General features: G+C 37.9%; 2 protein-coding genes across 4 annotated transcripts; one reads left to right on the top strand and one right to left on the bottom strand.

Moving 5' to 3' along the window:
• Positions 1–278: 278 nt before the first annotated feature.
• LOC143468744 (protein THEM6-like) lies at positions 279–3,325 on the bottom strand. Its single transcript, XM_076966112.1, has 3 exons — positions 1,687–3,325; positions 832–1,040; positions 279–697 (listed from the first exon to the last, which is right to left on the bottom strand). Exons 1-3 carry the CDS (start codon positions 1,853–1,855, stop codon positions 446–448), a joined length of 630 nt encoding a protein of 209 aa, XP_076822227.1. The 5' UTR covers positions 1,856–3,325; the 3' UTR covers positions 279–445.
• An 801-nt stretch (positions 3,326–4,126) lies between these two features.
• On the top strand, positions 4,127–13,303 carry LOC143468720 (germinal-center associated nuclear protein-like). 3 transcript variants are annotated; one of them, XM_076966077.1, is made up of 37 exons: positions 4,127–4,548; positions 4,928–4,987; positions 5,095–5,172; positions 5,291–5,392; positions 5,468–5,609; positions 5,679–5,781; positions 5,940–6,009; positions 6,106–6,155; positions 6,230–6,324; positions 6,438–6,577; positions 6,664–6,782; positions 6,855–6,964; positions 7,063–7,164; positions 7,265–7,401; positions 7,541–7,625; positions 7,697–7,859; positions 7,984–8,141; positions 8,210–8,386; positions 8,490–8,592; positions 8,666–8,737; positions 8,843–8,973; positions 9,173–9,391; positions 9,487–9,660; positions 9,864–10,061; positions 10,221–10,412; positions 10,530–10,677; positions 10,745–10,840; positions 10,973–11,069; positions 11,145–11,233; positions 11,293–11,454; positions 11,696–11,810; positions 11,893–12,009; positions 12,145–12,366; positions 12,521–12,629; positions 12,795–12,888; positions 12,989–13,098; positions 13,174–13,303. In XM_076966077.1, the coding sequence occupies exons 1-37, from the start codon at positions 4,269–4,271 to the stop codon at positions 13,241–13,243; spliced, it is 4,689 nt and encodes a 1,562-aa protein (XP_076822192.1). In that variant the 5' UTR covers positions 4,127–4,268; the 3' UTR covers positions 13,244–13,303. The 3 variants fall into 3 exon arrangements, with proteins under 3 accessions (XP_076822192.1, XP_076822194.1, XP_076822193.1); XM_076966079.1 differs by having other exon boundaries at positions 7,265–7,395; XM_076966078.1 differs by having other exon boundaries at positions 4,931–4,987.
• Positions 13,304–13,305: the final 2 nt, after the last annotated feature.

The raw sequence follows: 13,305 nt of genomic DNA on the forward strand, positions 1-13,305 counted from the left end.
CCCGGCGTCCCGATTGGTCGGCCAAACGTCCCGGTTTGGCATTCAGTCAGCCAGCATAGGCATACCGCATAGAAGCCATACACGAACATTAGCATATTCTTATTATTATTTTTGCTATGTAGCGTACCGGTACATTCTTGAAGAAAAATTCGTGATCTTGTTTCTTATTTATTTCATTTTATTCGATAAAAATGTTATTGTGACGTCATATGTCGAAAGCGTCCCGCTTGGAAGCCACAAAATTATGGTAAGCCTACTTCAATTCCGTGTATACCGTATTTGTATTGCACCAGGAGTTATTTATTGACAAATAGAAATAATGTCTAAAGCAATTGGGAAAAACACATAAATTTTCTAGTAAAATAAATAACATTTGTTTGAAAGATTCTACTCATAAGCAACACGCTATTATTGGAAAGCAATTTTGAAATGACACATCTCTAGATCAATCTGATTTTTTTTCCACTTTTAGTGAATTACTTGATGCTTCAATACCGGCCATAAATAATTTCAATTCTTCACTTGGCTTTGGTACGTTTGGAAGTTCCGACAAAAAATCATTAAAGAAATCTGCAGTGTTTCCGTTAACAATTTTCATTTTGATGAGTGCGATGCAATAAACAAATTCTTTTATGTTCTTGTATTTTGTAACATAACGTTGTTCAACATAGAGGCTGTCTTGGTCCCAGTAAACCAACTATAAACACAAGGCAGCAGTCATTCGAAGTGAAGGTAGACTTAACTTTGCATCATTACATTGTTATACAAGCACCATTATACGTGTTGATCAGGAGAACCTTAAAATGCCACTAGTACCAGCCATTGACTTACCTGAGTTCTTATTTTAAAAAGTTGAAATATTTCAAGAGATTTACGAAAGCGAATGGTGTTGGCAGCCATCATCATTCTGTATTTTTGGAAAAAGCGTCGTGTGAGGCCACATTTGCTGTAAAACGACAATCTGGCAAAATCTGCTTCTCGTGCATATCTTGAATTGTTCATGTGAAAGTACAGGTCAATATCCGATGGTAAAACGACACCTGTTAAATTACACAAAATGTTTTAAAATATTGTTTTACTGCATATTGCTGCAGTTACAACAAAAATGTGACAAAACCCTCAAACATTAATACAATGGCAAACTTCACAAAAAACACAACCAATGGAACCCTGGTAATGTAAACATTTTATAGGACGGACATAAAACGCTCCAATAATCAAACTGGGTTTCGTTCCCAAGATATGGTCTTATGCAGCATTGCCAAGCTTAACTGAAGGGGAAATCACCACTACCAAGATCGTTTTATGTGCTATGCTAGCAAACTACCCTGGTAGTAGAGACTTAAAAATCATCATTAACTATACTTAAATTTAAATGACATCCGTACGTTAGCAGCTTCACCAACATTCAGTCACAATAGATTTATTGAAACCACTATTTGTATTTCCAAAGCAATGAAAACCTATCAGTAAGATCCAATAAAGAAGTGGTATTGATCTACGAAGAACGGCAGTTGCCTTAACGAGATGCAAATGCACATAAAAATACAGAAAAATAGTACAAGGATTTAAAAAATGGTTGCTTCACTGAGTGATCGTTAAGCAAGGTTCCATTACATATCGTAACATGCACTGTATGTATGACTTATTGCAATCATTTAATACAATTACAACTGATGTCTTCACCTGAGTAGTAATGCTCCTTCAATAAATCATGTCGATTTGGAGGAAAAAATTGGTGTTTTATCCTGTGATAGATGACAATAACTACAGAACGGAAGACGTATGTCAAGAATGGTGACACAACGAAAATAATGAATCCACATGCTGCGATGATTTGGTAAAAAATTGACATTTCAGAGATTTGAATTTAATAAAGAAGCAAGAATCGCCAGAAAGCATCAATGCTTACCCCCTTGCATTTCCTAATTAACCTATTAATGTGTCAGCACCAAATTAAAACTCAGCATAATATAAATCTTAACATATAGCACACAAAGATAAAATGTAAGCCTAAAATAACAGTTAAAATGTGTGAAATGTATTTGCAATCGAGTTTTAATCAAAGCAATAGAAGCTGCTCAAACAAATTCAAAATGAAACAATATTTAAGTAGAAAATATTGCTGAAAATAAAAAAATCACATAAACTTGTGCCACCCAAGTTAGTTTAAACTAAGATGGAGAGATATCACAATTAACCAAACCAAAATACATATATTTGAAGTGCTCTACTTTTAACTTAAATTTCATATTTTTGTATCTGAATATTCATCCTGGGACTGAAGGAGGTTCATGTACAAATGTTTGTGCATTAATAATAGCATTAACTACAATCTTTTACATGCTAAAATGTGTAATACGGCAAGTGGTACCATGTCATCGGACAAGTAGGCCATGGTTCCTTGCATCACCATTATAACAAACATTATAGGAAAGTCATTCAAGGGAATTCAATTTGACTTTGTCCTAAAAGACCAATTCGTTGTGGATTTTTGAAGTCTTGTAACAGTTAACTGCTTCTTTTCATTGATAACATTCTGTCAATATGTCACAGTAATATATTTTTCAAGCAGATTTTACACCATTTTAATATATCGAAATGTATCGTATCATTCAACCTTTTTCGCCATTGACTGTAGGGATCGAAAAGCATGAAGTGTCAACATCGTTGTAGAAAGATAACTCCCGAAATATGCTCACCAACAAATGGTATCGAGAAATGAGCAGCAAGGTCTTAACCGTGTTATGTAGTCCTTGTGTAGTCTAAGCAACATAGCTCATGATATTGCCATTACAATGACGAAAGGTTTGCACAGATACCGAACCTGACATAAGTAGGGACCAGATAAGCACTGGATTTGATGCGTTGCAAGGCTACACTATTGTTACAATGTCTTTGGACCAAAGCAACGATGTTAGCACCTGTCTGATGCCTGTAGTGTACAGTGGTCTTGGCAAACAATGAACGTTTTACACAGCTTTCTGTCATCTTGGCCATTTTGAAATAGGTGCACTAATCGCAGTCTAACTGCAGGATGCTTAAAAGTTTTATGCTTGTACGTTCACAATCAGTGCCTGTGTCTGTGTGAACAATGTATCTTGCCATTAAGCGACTTTGGCAACTAACCTCCTGCTAACGGCTAATCGCAAATGCCAGTGAAAGAAGAAGAGAGAAAGGAAACTTTTTCCTTTGGATTAACAAACACAACGTAGCTACCTAAAATGTTATGTAAAAAGTTTGAAGACATTTTACGCAACTTTGGGACGGGTGAGGTGCATTCATTCATAAAATCATAACTTAACGATGCAATGACATAACTCTTTTTCAAGTGAGTTCGGGAAGCCCCATGCTGCACGCAACAACATTTGTAGTTTAACTCATAAACATCAAATACAAGGCTCAACTGGTGAAATACAGAATCTCATAGAAAATGCAATAAAGTTCTGTATTTCACCAGTTGGGCCTTGTATTTGATGTTATTATGCCTGGTGGCAACCATAGTATAACTCTTAAACGTCTTGTATCTGTCGTTGTCTTAGTGCGGCTGTATGTGTGATTGTCTTGAAAAAAGTATTTTTACCAGCTGCCTTGACTAGTTATGTTTTTCTCTTTGTGGTATGACGTGACCATTTTATAGGCTCCTGATATTTCAAATCTCAAACTCTTGCAAGTTGTAATATTTTGGGCAAATTCAACAACAGCCCCTGTTGTTATTTCTAAATGCATTAATGCAAAGGCACGTTTGAGCTTAAAATGCTGTTGTACATAGTTCAACTTTTTTCAATTCTAATATGTAGGACCGGTGGGCTATATTGCCACAGGAGGCGTATTGTTATCGTAAAAGTAAACTTTAGTAAAGTATTATCTTGCTCGTAAGCCCCGGTCAACCTGAACCAGGAAGCCCAGTTGCGCACTTAATAGCAAATTGGCGATTAGTTGGTAATTTTGGCCTGGATAATAATAATAATCAGGCCCAAACATAACCCTGAGGGAGCTTGAAGCATGGTTTAAAGTCTAGTGAGATCCTTCTTCAATATTTCATTTGATTTTATAACAGCAGCAGTCAGCCTGTATATAAATAATAACTTTATTTTATAACATTTTTGTTCTTATCTCGATTAGATTGCAGTATTCTTACAACTTGGCTCTGACGCCATTTAAAATTCTATTACAAGAATTGTGCTGGAGCTCCAGGAATATTTGATTAAATAATTGAATGAGATTTGTATTTCTGATAAATTCACATCACATACTTTCATAAAATCATGGACAAATCGGGAAAATTCCCTGCAACGCCCGGGCTCTTTCCAACACCAACCACTCATCCATCTGTATTTGGTCAGTTTTCGGAGAGCAGCAAACCAGCTGGCTTGTTTAAACCGGCTAAAACTCCACCACCTTATGGAAGTCAAGTTTCACCGCCGGGGCCTACTTCATTTGAAGCATTTCAGCTTCCAAAAGGCAACATTGCGAAATCCAGTTTTGCGACATCGTCTGAGTCTTTTGGTGGCTTAACTTCAGGATTATCAACTTCTCCATTTCAGGGTATGAAAGTTTCATCTGTATGTGAATACAATAATGAAATTGTAAGATATTAGGTGTGTAAAATATGCAAAAAACTGCACATATACATGTATAGTTTGCGCAAATGATTCTTCTCTGTGGTTGCAGAAGAAGTTAGTTTGTTTTTTTTTTGCAAAAGTTAACATTTATTTGCCCCTCAATGAAAAGTTTGCAAAAAGTCGGTTTTAGTCGCATGTGCTCATTTTGATCAAAAATTGTACTGTCCACACTCGCACAGTCTATAGTCTGGATTTATACAACTGGTGGTGTTTTTTTCGAGTGTTCTATTTTTACATGTAGTTTAAATCTATCACATCTATTATATACAGTATGGTATATACTTATTTTATTTATTATCCAGCAGGTCCATTAAAAAGCTTAATTACAAGTGGAAGAAAAAGATCATTGGATGCTGAGTTTGGTAAGTTGCTTTTGACAATACAAACTATTTCATTTTATCTGGAGTAAGACAACAATTAATAAAAGTCACCTACAGCAGTAAATTGTGATCGAGTTCAATTGCTTTAGGACAAGCAGAAGAGCAGCTTGATGCTGGGAGTAGAAATGTGCAAGGGAAACGTCCTGCTCATGAACAAGTCGCAAGAGGTACTGGATAAGTTTTAAAACTTCTTTGAACGAACCCATTTTCAAATGTCGGATGCAGCAGCAATTGAAGTTCATTTCCTGACAAAACGATGTTTAATTCGATAAACTTTTTGGTCAGGTTTGTTCGGTAAAGCAATGTCACACGTTGCAGCAACATCTCGACCGAGCAGAGAAAAACGGATAGGCCTGACACAAGCACATCAAATCTCCCCACCACAAGGTAAGTGTTTGGTCAATACTGCATTGATTTTATGCGGTAAACATCGGACTTGTTTAAGTTTAATTTTGTGTCCAGCTGCTGCTATATTTGGGCGAAGACGATCCTCTGCATCAATATCGTCGTTTGACTCATCGGGTCCCAAATCGTCGACCTTGATTTGCACGACGGTTCCGGAAAAATTGAATAAAGAAGATATTTTGCGAAAACATTTCAAAAGGTTCAGTTAAATGATAAACAAACCGCGACAAATATCTCCATGTCAGTGAAATGAATCCTTCTTGCTCAGGTTCGGTGACGTCAAACGAGTTATTTGCAATATCCAGAAAAACTCGGCAACGATCAGGTTCTCCACTACGCAAGCTGCTGCTGCTGCCAAGGATAAAGGAAAGGTAGAGATTCCATGAAGTCTTATTTTGTTGCGTTATAACAACATTGAATCAAACTTGGTCATTTTATGTATAGATGGATGGATTGTTATTATACCTGCAAACTGAATTCAGTTGTTAAAAGAATTGCCAAATAATTACAAAACCGAAATCTTTTTCAGACTTTACAGGGAAAAAACATTCACATTTATTTTCAAAAGAAGCGGCCGACTTCCACAGACAGAGTGGAAGGTAGAATACTAAGCTTATAAAGATAAAAGATCATACAGCACCATTTTGTAAGTTGTCATCATATTTACATTGAAATAATTCACAACTTGTTCTCAGGTCAACTTCAGCAACTAGACCAAGCAACCACTAAGCCTGGGCCTCCAAAGGTTTGACCAATTTCTTTTTATAACAACGGAAATTTTAGTTCAAGTCAGTGTTTTGACAGAGTTAGTTGTTTTAGTTGATGCAAGCCACCACAAAGAAACCTGCAGCGACAAGTGAGATGAAATTAAGTTTTCCATTTCAAGCCCTACCAAGCAATGTTAAAATGCTCAGGTTAGAACTCCCATTGATGAGAGAGCTTGTACTCCTAAAGTTACTTGCTGTCAAAGTTAATATTTCAACGATGTATCTAGAATTTTTATTAGATGTCTTTGTATCAATTCTAGTTCAGTATCCGGCAAATCTGACGCTGAAAAACTTGCGGTCTTGGAAAAAATCGACAAAGTTTTCCGATCACGAGTCATAAAGGAATCGGACTGGACTAAAGCTTCGATCGTGCAGGGAACGTGTCCCGATATGTGTCCGGGTGATTAGTTTTGCTGGATGATTTGATGAAGTTTGCAGTTTATACGGGTTCAATATTTCTTACTCCTTGTGCATTTCTTTCAACAGAGAAGGAGCGTTATCTGAGGCAGCATAATAATCTCCTTTCCCCTTATGAATGGGATTCAAACAGGAAAATGAACCATATGTTGGTGGTGAAAGAATACAGCCGTTCATCTGCTGACCAGGTAACACAGTGACTAGTCTGCATTATGCATGTGGTGCAGCAATATTGTGTTGATGAATGTCTGTTCTGCCAGGAAGAAGCATTACCCCATGAACTCCGCCCTCCCCACGTACTTCGAATAACAATGGATTACTTACTTACCCATGTTATGAAGAACGTCGACCACGATCGAGTCTCTGATTGGTCAGTTAAACATTTCTCTTGTTTATTCGTTGGCAGCCCTGTGTTTTACTTTTAACTTTGACATGCAGATATTTTTTCAAGCAAAATATTTATTAAAGGTATGACTTCTTATGGAATCGTACTCGAGCTGTTCGAAAGGAAATTTCCATCCAACAAACCAATGATTTCGTGTCGGTTGGAATAATGGAGGAATGTGCCAGGTAAATTTGGCTTTTGACTGAGAAAATAAAATGTGCATTTATCCGTACACTGGTGCCGACACAAACAGACCAACCATTCATTCATTCAATGTTGTTGCAGGTTTCATATCTGCTGTGCCCATGAACTCTGTGAGACTGACCGCCTCAACTTTGACCCAAAGATCAACAACGAAAATTTGGAAAAAACGATGAAGACTGTGTTGGACATGTACGATGACATAAGAATACATGGTACGGGTGAGATGTCCCAATATCTTACGAAAATTCATTTGCTGAGAGTTTGATTTCAGATTTTGTTCGTATGTTAAAGCTTTGCAATAATAGAAAGCGGTAAAGTTGATTTTTTTGAAAACGTTTTCGTCATTTGTCCGTCCAGCGCCTGACGCATATCTTCCCAATGAAACTGAGTTCCGAGGCTACCATATTTTGCTCAACGTGAACAAAAGTGCTGATGTGCTGAGGTAAGCAGATGATTTTACAACCATTTCAAACAATGAGGTCATGAGATGTTGATGGTTATGTTCTTGGTCAGAGAGCTGCAGAATATGAAGATGGATATCCGATCTTCCGACGATATCAAACTGGCCGTCGCAGCATTCTCAGCAGTTCATAGCAATAACTTCTCCCGTTTCTTTAACGTACTTCGGCACGCAACTTACTTGCAAGCTTCCCTGCTCCATCGATATTTCATGCAGGTAACAGATATCTTTCGCAGTGGATACAATCCTGCAGTATTTGCCTCATCATAAATGATGTGTCATCGATCCAGTTAAAATATTTTATTATCGTAAGTTGCTATTTTTCTTCTTCCCGTTAAAGGTGCGGAGAAAAGCGATTATGATTTTGGCAAAAGCTTACAAAACATCGAAAGGAACAGCAGTTTTACCGGTTGATGATGTCATCAGAATGTTACACTTCAATGATTACATGGAGTTGAACGAATTCTGTGCAAACCATGTGATAACCTTAAGCAATGGGTAAATCTTCGTTGAATATCTGTTGTTTCTCATTATTTTAACTGAAAGTAAGAAACATAACATACCAGGTGCCTTGAACTATTTCGCAACGAAACTTACGACCCAGAAGGCTCAGTTTCAATTTTCCGATCGAAAGAAATATCGTCAAAAATGAATGGATTTTGTCTTGGAGAAATCATCGCGCATAATCACAACCCTTCAGCAGATCTGCACGTTCCCACGTCAAGCTTCAACGAAGATGGAGAGTAAGAAATTCTACCTATGGTTCTACACTATGTGTAATTGCATGTACAATTATACATGGTATGCATGTGCAAGACGTTGCGTCGAAATAATCTTCTCTTGCAGATACATCGGGCCACATACTTCATTGCTGGCGCCCAGCAAAGGTGAAGAATCGTCGACTGTTGCAATGGTCAGGAAACTTGAAAGCAAAGGCATCAGCAACGATGTAAATGCACAGGAAACTGAACAATTAACGCAGTTTAGACAACATATAATTTATTTAAGCTGTAATTTTACAGACTGTGAAGCTTCTTACAAAATCGGTTATTTTCGAAGTGATTGACCAATCAGTGCTTAGCGTTGCCAATGAGGTGAGTTTGTCTCATCACCTCCTCAACTTGTGTTGTTTGATTTCCATGTTACCGCAAAAACTCACACTTTTCGTCTTGTGCTGTAGTGATTATTGCTGTCCTCAGGTGTTCAGAGCTACACAGCAGGTTCTAGCAACCAGTGACGTGTCCAACGATGTTTTCAACGAATTCATTCAAAGCGAGATGAAAAAAATGGTGTCCACTGTTCTAGTTGAAGAAAAAATTCAACGCGAAGTGTGAGTAAAGTTGATGTTATTGAAAAATGATTGCGGCAATAATTTAATCGGTTTTCCATTCAGCTATTTCCCAACCAACTAACCACTAAGAGTTAAAAGGTTAAAAAGTCAATAAATTAATACAGAATGAACAAGAAACAGCGACATAACAAATGTGCATGTCCATGAGTCATCCATTCACGGTGCAAATATTTTACAGGGAGCTGGCAGAAGCAGAAGAAAGAGCAAGGAAGTCAGCTGAGGAAGCAAGGAGGCGCAAGGAACAAGCAGAGGAAGAGGAAAGAAAAAGAAGAGAGGAAATGCGAAGGAAAAAGGAGGAGCAAGAAGCGATATCTCGATCGATTCTTCTCATCGCGGACGCTCTCGTGCTCGATTTTGTCAAAACCGACGTCCGACAAATCTCCACCAGTGTTTATAGGTTTGATGTTGATGTTTGTTGTCATGGAATCAATGCTTAACTCTGCTGCCATCTGCACACTGGTGCGTTGAACTCAACCATTCTTCTTTGTTCAGAGACGAGAAGTTAAATTACTATTCTGATGTCATCACTGATGACTTCATCAAAACAGCATTGCATGAAAATTTAACTGATATTTCATCAAATGTCATTAAGTCAGAAAGAAAGAAAAAGCACAATAAAATATTCAAGCAAGTTCATACAAGACGTTCAGTCATCAGATTTCAAAAGTGAGTATTTTGCATAATCTTCGACGACTACCTGTGCGATAAGAAAGCAACTTTGTGTGCTGGACTGATGTAATGTCCTGACTACCTGTGCGATGCTTCAGAAAGCAAACATTTGCAATCAAATGAAATAGAACATTTCTTTGTATGTTGCAATCAACGGAAATCATTTTTTCATTTTTGCGCATTGTCTTGATATGCAACAGGTGGAGAGAAATATTGAAAAGCTTGCAGGAATATAGACTTGCCTGCCAGACATTTCCGAGTGCTCCTATCGCTCGGAACTTTCGAGACCAAGTGCGCTCTCTGCTGCCATATCATGTGGGTGGTGGGATTGATCGAAGAAGAAGTTTTCCGATTGATAAACGAAACAACTTCAAACTCTCACTTCAGCCGCCATCGGTGTATGTGTCACATTCAGTTGTGTAGTTTGCTTGATACTGGACTCATATAACGGTTGTTGAAATCATGTTATTGTCACTTTTACCAATCCAGCACCTTGTCACTTTGGTCCGAGAGTAGTTAGTGAAGTGCTCGTATTAAACTTTTGACTTGTCGCATAGACTTCTCGCACAGCATGTAGAGAACCAAACGTTGGTCAATGAACGGATCACTAGCCACCAGGCGGCATGCTTCAATCGGTTGCCATTGATTGGTCTCGTAAATGCTGCCCTGCCTTCCACTCCAGGTGATGATCGCGGACAAGGGTTTAAACTCTGGAAAGTTGGTCTGGTCTGCATGGGACCATCAGATGGGTAACTAGGAACACTGCATATGACCGAATAGGGTTTAACGTTCAAGATTTTACGTAGAACTCATGGCATGTAATTTTCTTGTGTCGTTTAAAATTAGTGTTTGTTGATTTTATGAAGGGCACATTTGGCATGGCTCCAACATAAACTTGGATTTCGCACAAGAAACTCTCCTGACGTTAAATCCAGCGTCGTATTTTTGCAAGATTTTGATTGCGTTAAAGACTTTGACCACTTGGAGCGTTGTAGAGTTTGTGTGTCGTGCAAGGTAAGCGTCGCAAATTATTTCAAGCTTGATTCGATGAAATCTTGATTTTTTTCATCTTATTTGTCAGAACCTACAAGATGGGGTCGCCTCTAGGTCAGACATCATGGGAACTTCAGGATTAATTTTGTTTCTGTCGAGTGTGAACGACGGGAGACTTATTCTGGTGATGAACCAATCATTGATGTTGATCAAGTTTTATCAACTTACGAACTGTGTCCACTGTCTTAGCATTTATTTGATTTGTTTAGTGTTCTATTGCTCTGCTTTTGTAATATGAAGATTTGTAATTTTGCAGAAAAATTTGAAGAATTTGTTTCATCATAAACCTAATAATCCTCAAATTCCGATTCTGATTGTCACTTTGGGGTCTGAAGGTTATGACGTTATAAAAGGTATTGAGAATAGCTTAGCAGCTATAACAACAGATATGCAGAGATGAATAACCACGTCAGACATTTCATTTCCAGCTTTGATCATGGACCAATATTCTGATCACTTCTCTTCCTGCAAACTGCTCGAATTGATGGAAAATGATTTCATGAAAAATTCGTCTATGGTAAAATTATTGCAATGAAATTACACAGGATCACGTTGTAAGGCAACGATTGTTTTCAGCTCAAGGATGAGGTGAGATGGCTGGTGTCAAGCTATCCTCAATACCCTGACGTTTCCTGTTCAATCATGCGTGACGTTCTGGAAGAGGAATTGTCGTTCAAATATATCACTCCACTGCACAGGCACATAGCCCTCCGCAGACAGCAGAACTTGTATAACTTGGTTAGTTCGTTTGTGTGGTGACCACGTTGTTGCAACCTTTGGGGATAATTTCGAGCAGTAACTCTTTGTAACTGCCGTGCATATAAATAACATCCTAGGATTTTGATTATGATTACGGTTGCAATTTTGAATCCACGGGTTTAATTCCAAAGCAACCAATTTATCTTGAATCGAATGTTGTGATTTCTGTGTAATGTCTGTCATCATTGATATGCTGAATGCTGACCAAGATATATTCCAGGCTCCACAGGAAATCATTGAAATGTACAACGGTGTTATAGACGGGATACGCGACGTTTTAACAAACACTGATTTGGTTGATGTTTCCTGGCCTATGGCTGAATTACAATCCCATGGTTTGTAATCTCACCGAGGATGTAGTTTACTTTTGTGTTGGAGTATTTTAATTGAATGTTTCTATGTTTTGTTTCTTTCCAGTCGGAGGGTTCAAACAGCAACCTGATGCTGAGTGGAACACGCCAGCGCAATTCGACAAAATAAACTCAGTTTGTGCAAAACTCAAGTTACCCACATTCCCAGATTTCGATGACAGTGGTAAGTTGCCTTTATTGGGTATTTTAAACACTTTTAATCTAATCTACTTTTGGAACAATTTAGCGTTATTACCACTATTACTTTTTCGCATTCGTTGGTAACTGTAGTTTGGTTATCATTGCCGTATTCTCGTAGATTCATTAAGTGACATTCAAAGCAAAGTGTTGAAGTATTGCCTTCAAATGCTTCCAAACCACACAGCACTAGCAATGACATTAGACGCCAGCATCGTGGATTTTATTCATTCCCAACTCATAGAAGATTGTGAAGATTTCGTTCTTCACTTCCCTTGGGAAAAAGTAGTAAATGCGATCGCCAGCACGAGCTTTCGTGACGTCATTTACAACTCTGAGGAAGGTTGGTTGAGTTTTGTCGGACCTTAAAGAAGTTATTGTGACATCTGGATGAGATCACAAAGATCTTATCCTCCTTTTATATGTAAAATTACTCGCTTTGACACTTTAAAATGGTTTAGTTTGCAAGGGAATGACTTATTTATGTTTTGACACAGGCAACATGCTGGTTGCTTACTTTGGAACAGACTTGCATCAAGTTTCTCTGCCTCAGAAGTTTCTTGTCATTTTTAATCAAGTTGAATTTAATGAAATGGAAGAAAAAGAGTAAGTTGCCTTCTCACATCGTTAGTGTTTATAAAACGTGAAACAGATTCATGCATCTTAAGCACATTAACACTTCCTGTCAGCATCAAGTCTTGTCAAATCTGCCAGCATTCGATTAATAGCTTTGACGCGCTGGTGGCATTAACTATATTTATTTTGCCGTAGACTTGACACGATAAACCTGAATGAGAGCTTCCATTCACAAGAAATGGGAGCCACACACAACCTACAGAGCATCTTGCACCGGAGCAAAAATAAGGTAAATGCATCTTTCATGTCAACACTCAACTACGTTTTACTCAACGTTGTGTGTGTAATTAGAAAAAATAAATAAAAATTGAATACAAACTACTGTGTAGACGAACCATGAAGTGAGTTGGATAGAAGAAGAAAGCGACACCCAAGTCACCACGAACAAAGCGGTGAATCTGCGCTCACAAATTAAAAAAGAAGCAATTGAAAGTGACAGGTGAGTCACATCAGCACACAAATGCATTCAGTTATCGTTGGGACGTGGTTCATCCTTTCCGTGTCCTTATTTTAGGTTTGAGAAATACCTGGAGACCCTTCTCAGAGAAGGAGCAGCACAACTCAATGTTGTTCCAACAACATGATCAACAAATTACCCTGCTTTACTTTTTATCGCTTTTAAATACATTTTAATTTTAACAAAACA

The sequence above is a fragment of the Clavelina lepadiformis genome, chromosome 8, assembly GCF_947623445.1.
Source record: "Clavelina lepadiformis chromosome 8, kaClaLepa1.1, whole genome shotgun sequence".
NCBI lineage: Eukaryota > Metazoa > Chordata > Ascidiacea > Aplousobranchia > Clavelinidae > Clavelina > Clavelina lepadiformis.